We start from the raw sequence: 21,192 nt of genomic DNA, 5'->3' as shown, positions 1-21,192 counted from the left end.
ACAAAAAACAATCATTACAATTATCAAAAGATTTTACATCTGTTTCTTGATACTGCATGCAGTGGGAATAGAAAAGAACCCCATTTAAAATAATCACATTTTAATAATCACAGTTTTTGTTTTATCCAGCTGCTCAGTGCAACTTATAACATCCAAGTGAAAGATATCACACCAACATTTCATAAATAAATAAATAAACTAAATCACTGAGGTAGAAAAAGGATCACCCCCTCCTAAAAATGAATTGTAAACTCAATCAGGTGTAAACTCAATCAAATTATCAATGGCACACAAAGCCATTTGACTTTCAACTGTGATCAGCTGTGGTCATTTTGATTAGCTCAGCATGAAAATAGCTTTACTGGAGCATTTCAGTCCTTGGTAGTGCAACTGAAGCAAACAATCAACTATGGGTGGCAAGGCACTGTCAAAATATCTCCGGGATAAAGTTGTGGACAGGCACAAATCAGGAGATGGATACAAAAACATTTCAAAGTCTTTATCAATGCCTAGAAGCACAGTGAAGTATTTAGAAGTGGAAGTTATTTGGTACAACACAGACCCTCCCTGAATCAGGACATCGCTCCAAACTGGATGAAAGAGCTAGGGGGAAACTGCTCAGAGAGGCGACCAAGAGGCCTACAGCAACTCTTGAAGCAGCTGCAGGAATTTTTGATGAAGAGTGGTCACTGTGTGCATGTGACAACAATATCAGAAATTTTCCACAAATGTGGCTTGTATGGGAGGGTTGCAAGAAAAAAGCTACTCCTCAAGAAAGGCCACATGCAGTCACGACTGAGCTTTGCCAAAACACACCTTGAAGATTCTGAGGCAGATGAGATGAAAATTTAATTATCTGGCCTCAACACCAAACAATATGTCTGGCGGAAATCCAATACAGCTCACCATCCAAATAACAGCATTCCTCCAGTAAAGCATGCAGGTGGTAATATCCTGTTATGAAGGTGTTTCTCTGCAGCAGGGACTGGAGCACTTGTCAGGATAGAAGGCTAAATGGATGGGGCAAAATACCATCAAATTCTTGAGGAAAATCTGCTGCTCTCTGCCAGAAAGTTGTCAATGGGAAGAAGATTTACCTTCCAACATAACAATGAGCCAAAGCACACACCAAAACTGAGCACACAGTGGTTGAAGCAGAAAAAGGCGAATGTCCTTGTATGGCCTAGTCAGAGCTCAGACTCAAACCCTAGTGAAAATCTGTGGAATAAATCTCTGTGGAATGACTGCAGTCCACAAATGATCAGCATCAAATTTAACTGAACTTGAGCAGTTCTGCAAAGAAGAGTGGGCAAATATTGCATAGTCTAGATGTGCAGAGTTAGTAGAGACAAATCCCATAAGACTAAAGTCTGTAATTAAAGCAAAGGGTGGTTCAACAAAATACTGACACAAGGGGGTGATGCTCTTTGTAACTCTGTTTTTTTTTTGTTTTTTTTGTTTTTTTTTCTGACATGTTGGTGTTATATCTTGGAAGTTATAAGTTACAGGAAGTTATAAATACAGCAGGATAACAAAAACTGTGTCTGTCTTCAGGCTCCAAAGTAACAAAATGTGATTATTTTAAAGGGTGTGATTCTTTTCTGTACCCACTATAACAGGAATTACCCTTTTGTTGTCATAAACACCGGGAGACTGATCAAAAAGATACAAGAAGCCTGAAACCTGCTGTGTCACCACTGGCCAGGCCTCATGCTATTTTTGTTTCTTTCTGGCCATATTTCTTTTCACTTAGATAAAGGGAAAATAGTGAGGAGGAACCTGATCACACTGCTGATCAGAGTGTAATCCGAGTGTGCAAGCACATCTGAGACGGCCAGACAGTTCCTGCTTTCCAAAACAGAACACCGCTCCCTTTAGGCCATTGTGTCCCACCCATAGCAGCAATCCATGCTCTCCACTGCCAGACGTTGTGTTTATTGGGTAGTTTGAACAGGTGGCTTGACTTGTCCCTTATCAAACCATTTTCCCACTAACACAGTGTTTACATCTAATGGCCATCTGGGGTTCTCAGGACTTATCAAGGGACTGTATTCATTTCAGAAAGAATCTCTGAGTAGGTGGTGCAAAACAGAACCACGTGCTCAATAATCAAGCTGCTTCGCAGTGCTAGAAAAGACAAAACAATTCAGAAACAACAGCCATCATAGGATACAGTATGCTTCATTTATATAAAGCTTTGAATGTTTTGGTGCACAATGAGTTAAATGTAAAATGGTAGAATATTGTACAGCTGTGGTTGTCAAGTGCAATGTTAATTGTAACTAATCATAACAGTTAAAATAGTCTTTAAAAGGAAGAACATAATGCTTCATATACATACAACTGCATGTATTTTGGTGAAAATATCTGCCTGATTTCGTTATGTTACACAAAACGTCAGATTAACTACTATGGATGCAACTCGAAAGAAAATGTGAACATGACCACTACTGCACTTCAGATGATATTCATATATTTAAGATATTTTAAAGACCTTTTGATTAAAAGCAGTTTTGATGGATTGCAAAGCCACTGCCATAGAGGACTGCCAGGCTGGGCCACAGTGGAGTTTGTGTGGTCATGACAGCAGTCAGCCCTCCTCAGAATCGCACGCAAGCAGCTCCTGTAACTGCTGCACTTGACACAGCAGACCTAAAGCTGCTGGGCCCTAGAGGCGAGAAAAGAGAGTTCTATATTTCTCCATTTCCCCGTTGCCATCCTCCGGCACAGCAAGAGATTGCCTCCTGAAGAGAGACACTCGATCGCTAAACACTAAGGATGTTACAGCTGCTCAGCCGTGTCAAAGATAAAGCAGCTTCAACAGTTATTAAATGTGTCTCATCAGTCTTTTTCACTCAAAGTTCATGTGACGCTAAGGGAGAAAAAATTGGAGCCAACTATTTAACAACTTCTGACAGGTCTTATTACTTTATGCAAAGTCACTGAGTTAACCGCTGTGTTAGAAGTGTGTCAAAGCGGTAATCTTGTCTTGGCATGCAGGTGCTGTATGTGCAAAATTATTATTTTTCCAAAAAGTCTTAACATTAAGTTGAATGGGAGCCAAAAATAGCACAGGGGTCGTTCTTACATGTAAATGCACCACAAGGAATGAACCTATAGATAGAAAAATAGACAACCATTTTCTTATTGAAAAATTAATTTTATATTGCATTCTTCACATTAAAGTTTTGATGTGTTAAAGAAGAAAACGGATCCAATTCCCAGACAGATATATTTGGTGGGTGGGTGTGTGCTTACAAATAGTTATCAAAACAGTGAAAGACCGTTAAATTATATAAAGGCTCATAATGTAAAACTGGTCTGATTTCAATGCAAAGTCTGTACACATTACCAATTCTATTATGCCCAAGTCCTGGCTCGTGAATATTAAGTAGTTTGTGACTGCAGGAAGGTTACACAGCAACATATAATCACGACCTAATACATATTCATGAGATAAGCAATTGCTGTGTCATTACACCAGAAACAGTCCATGCATCTCTCCCCACTGGCTTCAAAACATTTAAAGGAAAATAAGGCTGTTTTATTTACTGTAATATGGGCTTGTGCCCATTATAAAATGTTTCCTCAAACCCTCAGGGATGAGAAGTACTTTCCATTTCATTGTGCTTGTTTAATGTTGTGCTTTATATCTATCTGTACAGTGTTCCTATTAACAAAATAAACAATTGTGATGATAGCAGATTTACAAATGAGCCTACTTTAGCCAAAATGTAATCATGACAAACCCCTGAGTAATTTCATCTTCAGTCATCATTGCTTCACCCTCCTCACCTCATATTTGCTATACACAGTGAATATGTAAAGGTCAAGTGTCTGCTATGTATTCCCATCTCTTTTAGTGCCCAGACTCAGCCTGTAAGCAGGACTTATTGGCGTACCTCCAGAGAATCGCCCTTTACTGCCACCAGCTCAACATCTGCAGCAAGGTCAAGGCTGAGGTTCAGAACCTGGGAGGAGAACTCATTGTTTCAGGGGTAAGGTGATTTTGGGCATACAGATTTTGATTCAATCACCAAATATGCATGCTTTATGTGATTTAACAGCTTGATTTCAAACTGACTGAAACAATAATGTGGTCTTTTTAAGATGTCAAGTAAATGGTTTAAAGAGCGGTCACACTACACTTATGTTCCATTGATTTCTATTCATACATACATAAATATATGAAAACGCCAACACAAGCTCCAAAGTACTGATCTGTGAATTAGTATCATGTGAATACTTGTGACCAATAGAAGATCAATACACATAGGTTGTATATAATTACATTTTGTATTTATTATTTATTTGTATTTATTCATATCATGACCATTGCAGTGTCCAAAGAAATTGTCACGGCTTTAGTTTGCCTAAAATCACACTAGTTGGTCTAACAGACCTAGATAATGGGCTTTGTCCAGAATGAACACTACCAGTCAAAAGTTAAGAGTAATTAAGATCTTTCTGGAAAATGTGATAAGATTAATTTAATCAAAGTGAGAGTAAAGACACTTATAATGTTACAGAGGATTTCTATTTCAAAAAATATTTGCTGTAATTTTGAACTTTCTATTGATCAAAAACTGCAGGGAAAGCTGTTGGCAACATTGAAAATAAGTTTCTTAAACAGCTAATCAGCATATTAGAATGATTTCTGAAGATAATGTGACACTTATTTTAAATTGTAATAATATTCACTGTATTACTGTTTTGTTCTATATATAGCAGCCTCATATATAAATATATATATAAGAAATATATAATAAGAGACTTTTCAAAAACATGAACAAATCATAACTATTCCAAACTTTTCACCAGTAGTATGCAAGTTAATCAGACAACAGTTGTCCTTAGCCAAACATCTGTGGTGTGCCACACGTACTTTATTCTTCAAATAATCAATTAGGATCATCTATACTTGGACAGTGAGTTTAACACAAACTATGACAGTTTTTTTTGAGTAATTAAGCTAATTTATTGTTGCATACTGTTTACACTTTATTTATTTTTAATACTGTGAATTAGGACTAAAACAGTGCATTATTATTTCATTCCATACATAGCCATAGTTATCATCAACAGACACTTACTTGAATGTTCTCCTCCCCATTGCTTTAGCTGGACAGCGCTACATCCCTCATCCATGCGGCCAAGAACTTGATGAATGCCGTGGTCCTCACAGTCAAGGCCTCCTATGTGGCTTCCACCAAGTACCAGAAGGTGTACGGCACGGCGGCGGTCAATTCCCCGGTGGTGTCCTGGCGCATGAAAGCCCCAGAGAAGAAACCGCTGGTGAAGAGAGAGAAACCAGAGGAGTGCCAGACCCGTGTCAGGCGAGGCTCGCAAAAGAAACACATCTCCCCCGTCCAAGCCCTCAGCGAATTCAAGGCCATGGACTCCTTTTAAATCTGCACCGCAGATGCCCAAAACTCCTCCTCCTTCTCTCTTGATTTCTTCTCCTCTCCTTGTTACGGCTTATTTTCTTGGAACTGTATCTTGTTCCATGCAGCGACGTGTGTGTGTATGTGCCCAGTAAATGTCTGTGAGTTGGAGGGTTTGGCCACCCATCCTCTTTGAACCAATTTTTGCTGTAAATGAGAAACAAACTCGTGAAGGAAACGTTTACAGTGCAGGCTGTGGTACAATTCATGTGGTGTTCATTCTCACTGACTGGCCATATATACACAGAGATATTAAAGAATATAATCTATATGGTACAGTAGTGTCAGCCCTAACCGAGGCAGAGGTGCTGCTTTCCTTCCTAATGATTTTTTATTACTATTATTTAAAATGAATATGACCCATAGTATTAGGAATAACTTATGTTGAAACAAGTTTCTTCCTTCTTCCCAGTTATCCATATGGTGACCTGATGCACTAGTTTTTGCATTTAAAAATCCATTTCTTTAATTATATTACTGTATCACTAACCACAGCAGCCAGGTTGGCTATAGTATTACATTTAGAAAAGGACTAGTTGTGTGGTTTGCTCAGAGACTAGTAGAATCCTGCATACATTTATAGTCCTGATTCTCTAATAAACCTTGCAACTCTGTGTGTCGATTCAAGTTATTTTCCTTACTTTTCCATTCAGCTTCATGATAAACAACAAGCGACCATTGCATCAGCACCTGATGTGATGGTGCAAACCTATTTTCTAATTAATGAATGGTATTACTGTGTGTTTGACAAGCAAGATCTTCTATCAAGCTCATATCCATCACCAAACAAGTTTTGTGTTTGCCACACGCCATGTTCTGAAATTGCTTCTCTGTGTCCATAAACATTTTTGGTAAATGAGGTAATCACAAATAAAAGTTTGTTGTTGGTGGGTAACTTTGAGATTAAAAATAAGCGCTGGGTTTAATTATTCAGTCCCGAGTGAATACTAAAAAAGTCAGAATGAAATGAAAATTCATCCTATCTATTTTCTAAATGCATATTATAGATTTTAGTGTGAACAGTTCACTCATACATTAGTTAATTTATTTTTATTTTTTAAATACCTTGTAATATTAGTTTTCTCTGGTGACATATGCGGGACTTCTGTAATCATTTAGTCTGCTTAAATTCGCCCCTGCAAACTTGCATTAAGGTATTTTGACACAACAATGTACAGTACTACAAAAATAGAGAAGTTTTGTGTATAGATGACAATGTTGTCAAAATGATCCCCATTCACATCGATCCGAAAACTACTAAAAACCCTGCATTATGCATTCTAGGCCAATAGTTGTAAAGAAACGTGTACATACCTTTAGACTGAACGCATGACATCACTGTGTTCACAAATAGTTGTTTTTCTATTTTAGACGGTGATGATAACGGTATTGTTTCCAAAAACATGTTCTTTGAAACCCATTTTCAAAAGTTTGTGATTTTAGGCTGTTATGTAAATGAATGGCCAAAATACAAAGTTTTCTGTTTTTGTTTTTTTTCTTTCTTTCTTTTCTGTCTTTAGTTGAAAACAGTTCAATGCTTACATCTCAAAATCAAATCTATTACCAATCCACTACACTCAAATGTACAGTATGTCTGAATATGAAAGATCTGTTGCTACCTCCATTTCATCAAAACTTTAAATCACAACAGTAGGAGCAACAACAACAAAAAAATCTCTTTAAAAATGCATACATTTAATTAATAAAATATATATATAAAAAAATAAAAGTCTGCAAAAACAATTATATTAAGAATGACAATTTGGAGTGAGTGTCTCAAAAGGTCCACATTGTTCCTTTTATGTAGTTATCTTAAGGCTACAATTTGCTGACCACGATGAGAGAAACAAGCCTTTAAGCTCTCAGTCTGATCCTTGTTAACAGGATTTTTTAATGACAAGAAGGTAAGTACGCCAGTGCAACACTGCAACCCCCTACTGACTTCATGTGTGCTGAAGAGTTTCCAGCCATTTCTCTGGGATTAATACAGTGATCTGTGCCTAATGAAACTCATTGCCAAATGATTAGCTGCAAGACTGATGTGCCAATATCTGCCATTTACCTTAATTAAAATCTCCTTTAGCCATGATTTTTCTCACAACATGCATCATATAAGCTTTGAGATGGTATTTTTTTTTTTTTTGATTTTTTTTTTTTGATAGTTTAGCTAGATTTCAGAACAACCATGCAACAGAAACAATATCCACTGCATAAATCTAGAAGGTAAAGGGTGCAGCGCCACAAGAAAAAACACTTCATTCCAATTCTCACTATTACTGTAACTAACTATTAACTATGAATGTACTCCTACTTTGTAGCTATTAAGTTTTGCTATGGGGAAAGGGACCTAAAATACAGTCATGCAGAATAAGCCATTAACCTGAACGTTATAAGCCCCTTAATAAACTTTATTATTACAAATTATTTTCCTTAATATAAATAATACATTTAAAAAAAAAATAAAAAAAGTTAATATAAAATGTAGATAGATAGCCTGAGCCTTGATTTTTTAAATGGTAGTCTTATATTAAGATGGCCGGGCTGGTTAAAATGTTCAAATGTGTCAAATTTGAACTTGTTTACACTTTTTGTTGAAATTTAAAACATGTCTCAATTGTCTTATATGTCGACATGGGGTTGAGAAATTATTTTAACATCAAAAAGGGGAGACTTCACCTTTAATTTTGAAGGCTGCTGTGGTTTTGTAGCAGATATTATTCAGGCTCTAGTTTACCTCAACACTGGGTATGAACAAAAGCAGTATGGAGATTGTTTCAATCAGATTCACACAAGCTAAATGGCAGTACTTGAATGAGCTTCAGGCCATGATAATTCTCTTTAAAGCACTGCCATCTTATGCAAAAGGAATTTTTGAATATGCTGTTGCATATTTAATGGCCAACTTGTTTCACAGATGTTTCTCCAGACATTCGTACCTCATAAGAGGGATTCAATTACTATTTCATCAAACCACTCACATCTTTTGTTTTTATAATACAATATGCAGCTCATAGCAAAGCTTTGATGTTCAAATGAACTTGCACTGTACCTACTTGTATAAGAAGGGCCCGGCAGACGTGTAGACATGTCTTAAGACACATTTTTAAGGGAAACATAACACTGGGGACTGCATTAATATATCAGTTCAGCATCTAAAATGGAGGCCAGGCCAAATCTCAAGGCTGTTCAAGAGTCTTCCCATATTCCCTTCATGAAGTCGATTTGTATATAAGCTCCAGTGTACTTCTTTACTGAATCTCCATGTGAACATTTTAGGGGCAGCCTTTGAAAATATCCTGGCTGCCAGAGAAAAAAAAAAAAACTTTTTAAGTGCTCACAAGATGTTCTAAAGCCTCAGTAAAACTGTAAATAAGCACGGCAGTCGTGGGAAGCGCTTACTTAAATTATCATTACCATAAATGATTGGAGTGAAAGTCAGAATGAAACGCCGACCTGACATTTACAGATCAGTGATTGGCCACAGCATGATGTCCTCTACTTAAATCTGAAAAGGATGGAGTACTAATGCCAATAAACACACAAAAGAAGTGGAACATCCAGTTCTCATGGGCTCAGAAAGTTCACTCAACCACTAGCCTTCCTGGCAAGACCTTGAGAAGCACCATTCTTCTCCCGCTGTGGACTCCAGAGCCGAATGAGAAGTATGTCACAGCCTTTCTTTGTTTAATCCATGTCTTCCTCTTGGTTCAAATGTTCTTGGCCAACTACATAACAGAGAGAGACAGAGGATTTCAAGTACATCCTCAAACGTCTGGTTAAACATTCCTGTATTAGAAAATGTGTACGTTTGTTAATGCATTTGCTCAATAACATTTCAGGAAACATTATTTTAGTTTCTAAAATTATGGTTTTTCATACAGACCTGTGTATGAAACCAGGAGGAACAATATTTCTTATTTCCTGTGAAGTAACCTAGACAAGTTTATTTGGAGAAAAACCAAATCAAGCAAATAAGTAAATAAATTAATACATAAATACATAAGTAAATGTATTGGTAAATGTTAAAATGTAAACGTAGAAATAAACATTTCATAGCCCCTATTTATTAATTTGGTTAGTTCATAATACCTATTGCAATCATCATCATCATCATCAAGATTTGATGGTCACATTAATGCATTTGTTTTCCAGCGAAGTTGCAGATTTAAAGCTGTGACGTGAGAAAACGCATTGATATGTTGATTCAGCCGACAGAAATCCTGCCGCGCCACAGAGAGCCATTTACACAGTTTTCTATTAAATTACATTATATTTGTCCCAAATCATTGTTAATGTACATAAAGCCTTCACCCTGGGCTGGGCTGTGTATTGTGCATTTTTCTGTGAAACGTCTGTCTTGCTGTGGCTCTAATAAAGTCTGTATATGCTTCACATAGTGAACTGTATATTTTGTTATTTTCATTAGATAATCATCAATCATGTTCTAGACCAGAATAGAAGCAATTAAAGTGTGAGAGTATACATATAATATCCATATGTATGTAATTTCAATGCTATGGCCTTTGTGTATTTTTAGATGTGTATTTAGATATTTAAAGATGGCCATCTAGTAAGAGTGTGTCTGTTAAGTTGTTTCTGTTAGCATTGGTTATTAAGATATGTAATATAGTATGAAAAGTATCGCTCAATACTCACAATGCTATTTATTTCTTAATTTATTTTTTAATATTAAAGCACTATTTTAGTTTTTGTTCAGTATCCATTTTAAAAACTATCGGTTGATTAATCTGTATCAGTCAGTGTGGTCCAACCTAGCTATTGGTATTGGTAAAATCCACTGTCGGACCTCTAGTAAAAAAGTTGTTTTACAACACCATTGAGGAATTTTAACCAAATTATGTTACAGACATTTCATGAAGACCCGAAAGAATCATACCAACATCTGATGTCAATTCTAATCACCCACTGCATCTTAAGTCTAACATCACACTCTAATTGGTTTAAAATGGTTTTTAAAGAGACCATAGGGACTCCATGCTTTATTTAGCTGCTCATTTCTGAGATTACAGATGCTTAAAAATGGTGTTACAGCATCCCATGACCTCATATGCATATGAAATATTCATCGATTCAAGCCTGTCCACTAAATAAACGAAGTAGGACACAATTCCATTATAAAATGTCATTAGTATACCTGGTAATACAGAGAGTCTATTATTTGGGGTTAATTCTTAGCATCTATATGCGACTGAGTTACCAGCACTCACTGAATGCAGTAGGTTTTTCAGGCCTGCCTTTGTATTTTGAACAGAAATACAGTCTGTAAACAGCTCTAATAGCTTCTCAGTTCCTGAGCGGAGGCGCCACTAGGTCACAGCCTTGTATTTGTGGAGATGATATATTCTCATAAATGAGATACGAGGCTCCTTATCAGCATGTCATTTGTATCCTTTCTTATCACTTTTATTGAAACCTATTCTTAGGCGAGCTTTACATTCTCAAGCCCCTTAGTAAAACAACCTATCAGGGTAAAGATAAAGGTCACTACCAATTACTATATCAAAGCCTTATTCGTTTTGCATTAAAGTAACACACTTCTGTGGTGGAAGAACACAGAATGAAATAAGAATTGCCAGATATTTGACTATACACAGCTGGGACTGTTTCTGCCACCAAAGACATGCTGACCTTCTCTAAATGTAGAATATTTAACACATTGAGCAACTTATGCAAGCTCCAAAAATGATTAAAATATCAGGAAGCCGCCAAGATTGCCTGGGGTCCTGTTGTTTATCAGTGATGAAAAAAATGATTTGCCACTTGACTGTGGATGACTTGTTACATCCAATGGATGTCAAAAAGAGGCAAATTCAAATTAAATGTTTGCTGCCTGCAGATAAGGCGGTGCAGAGACAGGAGCTTGTTAAATCGAGCGCTATCTCCTACAGAATTGAGGAAAGGATATTAAAGAACATCTATTATGAGCTTTCACAACATGCCACAATTCCTGTAAAACCCTCCCCAACACACTTGCTCGCTTTCATGAGGTGAGATTCAATTCTATGTGAGACTATGGTGGTAGACAAATGATTAACATTAAATGGAAAAAGAATAAAGCTGTAAAGACTGAGAAAAGGCCCTACTATAGTGTTACAGTTGTGAGGTTAAAAAGTGCACCAAACTAACGTATCAACCATATGCTAGCAGAACGGCACGAGATCATGCCACGGTTATAAATAACTGTGAAAACACTGAATGTGCTTGTTTTGGTTATTCAACAGCAGTGTTAGGACAGTGATCCACTTGATTTGAAAATGTGCACCTGTGGCCAGCTTTAATTTGACTGCATTTATATCCATAAACTGTGAACCGTGTAGGAATTACAGTCTCATTTATTCACAACCCAAAAGTAATTGGACAGTGGATTTTGTTTCCTAGCCAGGTGTGGATCATAGCACAATACATTGCTAAAATGGCATGGGTGGGATTTTTTTTTTTTTTTTTTTTTTTTGCTCTTTTGCCACTTCTACTGATAGGAGAGCGGAGAGAGGATAGGAAACAGGAAATTATAAAATCAGTTGAGTGTGATTACCACCATGGGTTAACATGTCAGAGGACATGCAACTACTGCTAAGCCAAGGCTCTGATTACTGTGACGTGTAATTGTATTTTTTTTTTTTTATTCCATATGTCACTGGATCTGCCTCTGACAAGAATGCAATTACATTTACACTTTTCAAATGCATATGAACAAAGCCAAATACTTTATCAGAAAGGCATGTATAATAAATAATTCAGAACAAATACATTCTAATGAGTAACCAAAAAATAAATAAAAAATACAGTAAAAACAGCAATACTGTAAAATTGTATTCCAGTTTAGAAGAACTGTTTTCCATTTTAATGTACTTTAAAATGTAATTTACCCCTGTGATGGCAAAACTTTTTTTAGCAGCCATTGTCACATGAACACTGAAAATTAGACATTTTTAAATAAGTTTATGAATTATACAAATGCATATTTGCTATATTGAAAATATTAAAGGGAATATAATTTTATTTTATTTTATTTTATTTATTTATTTTTGTTTGTTATTTTTAAATATAATAATAATAGGTTTTATTTATATAGTGCCTTTCCAGAGCTCAAGGACACTTAACAATAAACATCAGAAATGTGGGGATAACATCAAACAAACAATCAAACAATAACACAGAAAGTAAAGTAAAGAGAACATCAGACATCCAGAGAGTAATATATGGATAAGACATAAAACAGAATAAACAGAAGTCAACTTAAGAAAGGTAACATTGTAAAAACAAATGAGTTTTGAGACTTTTTGAGTTTAAACTGCTGTTTTGACAGTTTACGATTTAAGTTATGGTTTAAGCACTGCCCACATTTTAACAGAATGCAAATATAATAATAATAATAACAACAACAACTTTGTGATTGCTCCAGATACAGATGTTGTATCTGGAGATATCTGTTTCCTAAGTGTTGTAATTGTTAACTAAAACTGTTTAAACTATTTATTTCGGTAACTGAAATAAAGCTGAAATAAAATAAAGCTGAAATATCAGATAAAAAACTTAGGACCATTGCCTTGGCAACTATGTCAAATAAGTTGAAGTAATAAAATTATTAAAACAACTAACACTGAAATAAAAATAAAGCTATATGGAAGTATTTAAAAAATATATAAAAGTGACAAGCACATAACAAAATTACTAAAACATAAACTAAAATAAAATTGAAAACCGGAATATAATATATTAATAGTTCTAAAATACATTAGCTGTGGCCTAATGGTTAGAGATTTGGACTTGTAACCAGAAGGTCGCAGGTTCGAGTCTCTGTGCTGGCAGGAGTTGTAGGTGGGAGGGAGTGAATGAACAGTGCTCTCTTCCACCCTCAATACCCATGGCTGAAGTGCCCTTGAGCAAGGCACTGAACCCCCAGTTGCTCCCCGGGTGCTGGATATAGCTGCCCACTGCTCCGGGGGTGTGTTTACGGTGTGTTCACTTCTCACTGCTGTGTGTGTGCACTTAGATGGGTTAAATGCAGAGCACCAATTTCAAGTATGGGTTACCATACTTGACGAATGTCACGACTTTCACTTTCATTTTTTTATCTGAGGTGGTAAATATCAAAGCAATTGTGGGTGAGAGAACAAGACAGATCCATTGTTAAGTGGACTGAATCAAAAAATGTGTGAAAAATGCACATCTCCACAGCTAATACGCACACAGACATGATCACATTTACATGATTACAAAGATTCATGTATATATATATATATATATATATATATAGATTTTTTATTATTATTAGATAGATAGATAGATAGATAGATAGATAGATAGATAGATATAAACTTTTGATGTCCTCTGCAATTCTACTGTAACAGAACTGGAACAGAGTACATGTAATATTCAACCTCCACAGTGAAGAAACACTTCTTATTTATGAGTAATGAATACATAAAATTAAAAAAAATTAGAAGAAAAAAAACTTTATAAGGTAGTATGGGGTCAAAATTTATATTGAAATGTAATTTTAAGCCATTATGAAGTGATTCAATGAACAGAAAATTAAATTAAATCATTAAATTAAATTACCAAAATTCAGCACACTCATTAATTTATGACGTAAAGTACATCTCTACCCCAGATAAATCTGTAATGTCTCACATATAGTACTTTCTAAATGCTCACTAAAAAACAGACCGCCTATTAAACTCCAAAAATGTTCATCTTCACACCTGAAGTAACAACTTGATGTCTATTGACCTATTAACACTTGGTATTATTTCCTAAGTGAGGTCCATAATTACATTGCACAGACGAACCCTTAATGAGAACACAATTACTGTCCAACTCTTGCTCTGCTCTAAGTCATCACCGCAAAAGGTTGTACTGCAGATAAGTGGCTATTTATGACTGTCTAAACATTAGGTACACACTCTCTCTCAGCACAGGTCAGAGTTTCAGTCTCTGCATTGTGAAATAAGCTTCCAAAATAATTAATAGCTGCCGTTAAACCTGGAGCGAGGTGGCCATAGAGAGTCATCTGTTTGTTTGTTGCTGAGGGTTCATAAGGATGCTTATGAATTCAGGATGCTTAGAGCAGTATGTGCTTATTTGACCCAGTGCCACGCATCGATTCCCCCGAGACCATTTCAGTGAATGCCAGCTCAAAATATTGTGGCTGTAGGGACTACATTTTTAATAATTTAGTAAAATACAGAGTCAATACTGCTGTACAGTATGGTTCTCCTATTGGAAAAACAGAGAAATCTATTCAAAACCATCTGCAATAATATTTTACTTAAACTATTTGTCTGTCTGAAGAATCACCATGTATCCCTCTATTTCCTCCCACACACAATGCATCAATTTTAAATAAGCATTCTATTATGGGTAAACACTGGCTCATATACTATAAACGGTTTAGGCTAAGGGACTCCAGACTAGGTCCTGGAGGGCCAGTGACCCCTGGTTTAGGCTCAAGGGCTTTAATCAAACATTCAGGGCATATCATTAGAAACACTAGACAGGCACTGAAGTCTTTAATAGACAGAGATAGATAATAATGAGATTAAACAGATGGATGGATGGATGGATGGATAGATAAAAAAAAACTTACTGCTTTGTAGGAGCAATATTAAAAGAATATTTTCTTTCATCTGTGAAACACAGGAGATTACTTTAAAAGCAAACATCAAAAAGGCATCACCTTTGCTTACAGCCATATGACTAATGTTCTGTGGTCTTAAGCCATATGACTAAAATGTCTTTGTTTATAAGCACAGCACATTTGCACAATATGTGGAGGAGTTCTCATACATAATGTAAAACTCTCTTACAATATCATACATACCCCACATTTTGATAACCACTGCACTATATAATCAGACGTTATTATACAGTATGTTGTTCTATTACTCTTTATTTCTTTAGTATGCGTGTGAAGTCAGAACGTTTCTTGCTTTCCATGGTTCCATTTAGGAATGCGCTTTTAGCCTAAGTGTAGTTAGCTGTGATACTGCAGATGCTGGTGAGTCATGACACAGAGATGGGCTTCGATTGAAATTCAGACAAATGCACTCTCTCTTTCTCTCTTTCATAAAGCGATGCCAATCTGTTCAACTGTGTGGAGAGGCAGCTAGAGCCAAGCAGAGTATGATGGACTACCTGTTGATTACTGGCTCAGGAAATTAAGCAGCCCAGGACAGCAGCAACAGAAAGTAAAGAACTGAGATGCTGCATGGTCAGTAAAGCCAATAAAACAAGAAAAACAGTAAGAGCGTTATTCAGGTCCATATGGCCAGGTATGTATATAAAATAATAAAATAGAAATACTGTATAGTATAATAACATAACATTAACATAATAGCATAATACACTATATGTATGCATACAGTTTTGAGAAATGCAAGTAAATTGTATAAAATTGGGTATTAAATGGATATTATTGAAAAGCACCGATTAAAATAAAAGCCAGAGGAGGGTAATTTGTAATAAAATAACAAGTGTTAAGGAAAGGATAAACCAAAATAACTGATGTTTTAAAAAACTGTATCTCACTTTTCTGAGTCTAAATTTACACCAAACACTGCAAATGTCATTCTGCCACTAGTCAAATGGCCATCAATTTCAGTTTGTTGAAGTGTCATTCTAGCAGCCTCGAGGGGAAATGCCCGTGAGCGATTTCTAGTGATATATGCCTCTTCACCTTTTCATCCCACTCTGAGTGTTATGTTTCAAAGCAGGAGGTGAAGGTGATGCACGTTTACCATCTTTGATGGAGTGTCAGATCAATAAAGCAAATACTGAGGGTTTATGAGCAAATGCCTGGAACATTCAAATGAGAGAAAGAGCAGAGACGCTCCGTTTACCAGCATGACTGGATGGAACTTTGACATGGTGAATTGGTAGATACTTCACTATGTGCATCTAACAAAGATTTATTTATTTGCCATTTTCACGCAATACTTGCAGAAGCAATCTCTTAAAAGGGAGGTCTAATGCTATTTCATGCATTCTGACTTATTTACACTGTTAGAGTTGGATTCTCATGCTAAACATGGCCAAAGTTACAAAAAAAATATTACAGTATGATGGAGTACTTCTGTGCCAAATACACAAACGACTCTTCGGAGATGTGACGGATGCAATACTACTCTATAGGTATTCATTAACATGAAATTGATAGAAACTGTTTCCCCTTTAAGGTTCGACGTGAAATCAAAACAAACCTTCATTTACTGCAACTAATTATGCTGTTCCAAAGAAAAACGATGTTTGTCTTTGAAATTGTCAACCAAAATGTCATTTGGCCTACTTGCTGTTCTTTTGACGTGAATTTAATGGCATGGGCAAGTAAAAATGAGACAAACATGTATTATACCACTTCCCTCCAACCACCCATCCAAAGCAGAACTATGACCAAAACATGAAATCAGTGTAGCAAATACAGAGATGCAAGGGGGGTGCGATTTCCACTGTTACTTCCCCATAACCATGTTTTCTCTGCATAAGTCACAGCATTGTGTTCGTGTTTCACTAGCATTGTCCTATCATAGGGTGTAATGGGGTTTTAAAATATGTTTTTAAACTGTATATATTAATATAATATGCATGGGATATTTGAGTCTGAATTTGTGTGTTTTTGATACTCTGGAAGCTTATTTCTGGCACGTAAAAAAAAAAAAAAATCACACTTTGGTATAAAAAATCTAAATGACATAAAAAGCTACAAATTTTCATAATCATGACTCCATTCTTGTAACATTAACTTATTTTTTAGCAATCTTGCCATTATCTTATAATCATAATAGAATCTTATCATTTTGACTTTTTATCTCATAATTATGATTTTGTATGTCATAAGACTTTTTACCTCAATGTTTTGAATTATGTCTTAATTTTGACCTTTTATCTCATAATTATGACATTTCCACTTATGTCATAACTGTGTGGTGGAAAGGAATTTCATGCACAATTCAACAAGCAAGGTTAATTACAGGTCTTAGCGGATTCAACTAATCAAATGAGCACAACTGAGTCTTCCGGTGTCCTTCTTGGTGTTCCTGGAAATGACTCTTTTTCCAAGTGCATGCTGTGTGCTTTGTGCCTTTGAAACATCTTTTATTTCCGTTACATTTTAAAACAAACAGTTTCTTGTTAGATTATTAAAAAAAAGACTTAATATCTTGAAGGTCAATCCCAGTTCCTGTTGCAGTGGCTCTGACCTTACCTTCAGCCTCAATTTTCCTCTTCTTCTGTAAAATCATCAAAACTACACACAATAAATGCAATAAAGCAGTATAAATGTTAATTATAAATACACTTCTATTTCATTCAGTACTGAAAAGCATCAATGTGTTTAGTGTAATTTTATTTTATTATTTATTTATTTTTTACGCAGCGATATGTTTGTGAGGTGTCTAGAGTTACTGTATATGAACTAGATCAGGGATGGGCAACATCGGTCCTGAGGGGCCACTGTCCTTGGAGCTAAAATCTGCAGGCCCTTCAGGACCGAAGTTGCCCATCTCTGAGCTAGTTCATATACAGTAACTCTAGACACCTCACAAACATATCGCTGCGTAAAAAATAAATAAATAATAAAATAAAATGACACTAAACACATTGATGCTTTTCACTAGGTTTTGGAACAGATCCAATAATCACAGCATAGCAAGTGTGAAACTCAGATAAACAAACACAAAAACACCAAAGTGTTCAGTCTGAACACTGACATTAAAGCAACCATTATTTTAGCAAGCGAGCTGCATGGCATATTGTGTATTGGTTAGAAGTGATAAAAGATAAAAAATAAATAAATAAATCAAATAGAATGTCAAAGCCTGGCATGGGGACTCATTTAAAATGCTAATAATAGCTGACAGCTGTTTTGTGTGCCGTGGGGGGAGTTTTGGATTTCATCATTCTAGCTGTCCAGTGCAATACCTGTGTGGAGAACATCAAAGAACACAAAAGAGTGTGTGTGAAAAAAACTTAGAGGCTTTGTGAAGTTGCTGTCTGCTTTGATCTGGACAGAGAATAGAATTGCCAAGCTGATATGCTTTGAGGCGGACCCTAAAAGGATGCTGTAATTGGACAGACGACTGGCAGCGGCACAACACAAGAGCTGCAAGGTCACGGCAAACAGCAGCCCCGTCAAAGAGAGGGCATCAAGAAAACCAAATAACTGAGATTTTAGAAAAAGAGTGAGAATGAGATATTGAGCAAAAAGAAAAGAAAGAATAAGCTAAGGAACAGCAAAAAAATATATATTGACTGTAATAAATGGAGTTGAGTTTGCAAGAAAAGGACTGGCATACTATACAGTAGATGTTTTTACACTGAATAGTACTGCATTTACCTTGCTTTGCAACTCACAAACTCACACAAAACAGCTTACAGTCAGTGGTTTAATGACACCATCCATATTTTAACAAAAACAAAAAGCAATTTAAAAATGGATGGCTTCTTAAAATATTGGTTTGAGAACCTGTGAGATTGGATTAGGTGCTAAAACAACACAGACAATAAGTGCAAATAAGCTTAACCCCTTATGTTTATTAAAGCACTTAATTAGTGTAAGGCTTGTATAAGGTCAAAAAGTCACATCTTAGATATCACATAAAAATTATCTTAACTGACCAAGTGCATTTAACTGTAGCAGGTGCATCTGAGTTTCTTTGATGTTCCATGAACGACTAAGGAGCATGTTTGAAGTCGAACCTGAATCCGTAAGCACAGATGTTGTTAGAAACTGCTCTCATCTTTGCTACAGTTCTCTATTGTTTCTCTTAAAAGTCATTTACTTTGATTTCCCTACATGCTTTGATAAACAGCAGATAAACTATAACAAAGTATGCCACAATCTGATAAAGCACATCGAAATGTATTATATTTAATCATAAAAAGTGTAATCATGTCAAGAGACCATAAAATAATTTGTCGCCTATCACTGAGACAAGACTCAAAGTGGCAAATTTATTGAATTTCAAAATGATTGCTGGTGTTTTCCTGATGTTGCAAACGAGACTTGACACTTCAAAATATGCTGATGTCATTATCATGAACTGTACTCTGCATGAATTCGGGGGCTACATTTACATAAAAATGAAAATTATTCTACATGGAACTCAACTTAAATGCTGAACTAAGGCTATACGTTGTTAAAATCATCTAGATTAAGGCATATTTACTGAATAGAAACCGTTGTGAGTCTGTCATTGTGAATGTAATTTGCATCAAGCCCATTTTTGCCCCAAATAGTGGGCAAGTAGTTCCCTCCCATATTTTGATTTTGTAGTTCCCTCCAATATTGATAAATAATGTGTTGATATATAGGTTTAGCTTATTTTCACTGTATTTCAGTGCAGATACTGTACATGCACCTGGTTAATATATCTGTTAATATACAGAATAAAACTTACTCAAGCCCTGTTTTTCTGTTTATACTTACTCAAACTGTTACACTACTATACACATCATACTGTACTTCACTGAACCTTGTTGAAATGGCCTATATGCACAAAAGAACCTAAATGTGTGTTTAAAAAAAAAGGGGTTTAAAAAAAGAGCAGTTACCATCAAAATCGAAAAAGAAAAACAAAAGGTTGCCCACTGCTTAAAGCCTCTCCCTGAGGCTTCATATTTGCATAAAACTGAGTGGTAAATGTGAGGTTACACAGAATTCACATCCCCATCTCTTTCTCTACCTAGCCAAAATCTTTTCTGCTTTGATTTATCTAATGCATGTGCCTGGCTAAGTACTTCAGCTGTGTCTCATTCTGAAAAGTGCAGGGTTCACACAAGCCCCTTATCTACTGGAAGTGAGAGAAAATGCTTTTTGCAGGCTGGCACTACATGTGGAACTGTGGAAATGACAAATACAGCCTGTTCTGAATGGTTTTAACACAGGCAAACAGGACTGCTGGTCCCTCCTGATGCACTTACAATCCGGTTTCACTCCCAGCATGCTTTGTGGTGAGCAGCAATGTTTCGTGTGAGGTAAAGACCTCATCAAATTCATTGTGCCTGCAGAAGTGGACAGTTTTAGCATGATGGCAGAACAGCAAAGTCATCTACAGACCTATACACTGCTTAAATCAAAATCAATTTCTGTCATAATGGCTGGCCATTAAACATTCATGAGATTATTTTAAGATATCCTAAAAAGGACTGAAGATACAATGTGGTCTGAAATTCTTGCAGCATTTAAGAAAAATGCTTCTATTTTGCATTTATCTATCTGAATATGCATTTGAATGAAAGTCGAACTGAAAAATCAACAGCAAATTTCTTAATTTGAGGCCCATGCTGTCACTGAACCAAAATCAAAAGGAATGCCAAATAAAATAGATTTCTTAATAAGCATTCCTAGGCATGTTACTGATATGATATTGCACGCTCAAAAAGATTTATTCAGGTCTGCTTGGGAAATAATAGGAAAGAGCAGGAGGATGACACTTGAGCTGATCAATAGATCTACTAGAATCAATAACTCTGATCAATGCCATATTGCGCTCACAAAGAGCATAGAGTACCACTCTACTGGACAAGAGGTCATCATCTATAAAAGCAAAACACTTAGCAATACTCATAATCAGAGATGTATCACCAAACAACTCTGTACTCAACTGTGGTTTTCAGTATAGATTTAAGCTTATCTTTCTATTATCTGTTTCAATCAAATGATGCAGTTGTTAAGCTGCCCGAAAAGAATAAAAAGACATGAAACTAAAGACAGCAATGCTCCCATTGC

The 21,192-nt window shown here is 35.9% G+C and overlaps 1 protein-coding gene across 1 annotated transcript in view; it reads left to right on the top strand.

The window, feature by feature from the left end:
- The window catches only part of ctnna2 (catenin (cadherin-associated protein), alpha 2), a 371,145-nt gene extending 365,087 nt beyond the window's left edge, over window positions 1-6,058 (top strand). Inside the window, exons 17-18 of the mRNA XM_042759833.1 lie at window positions 3,864-3,998; window positions 5,122-6,058. Coding sequence (XP_042615767.1) covers window positions 3,864-3,998; window positions 5,122-5,409 — 423 coding nt within the window. The 3' untranslated portion in view covers window positions 5,410-6,058. The remainder of the gene's footprint in view (window positions 1-3,863; window positions 3,999-5,121) is intronic.
- Window positions 6,059-21,192: the final 15,134 nt, after the last annotated feature.

The sequence above is a fragment of the Cyprinus carpio genome, chromosome A1 (assembly GCF_018340385.1).
Source record: "Cyprinus carpio isolate SPL01 chromosome A1, ASM1834038v1, whole genome shotgun sequence".
Classification (NCBI taxonomy): domain Eukaryota; kingdom Metazoa; phylum Chordata; class Actinopteri; order Cypriniformes; family Cyprinidae; genus Cyprinus; species Cyprinus carpio.
The sequence above is the reverse complement of the archived record's forward strand: the minus strand, read 5'-3'. Positions and strand labels throughout refer to the sequence as shown.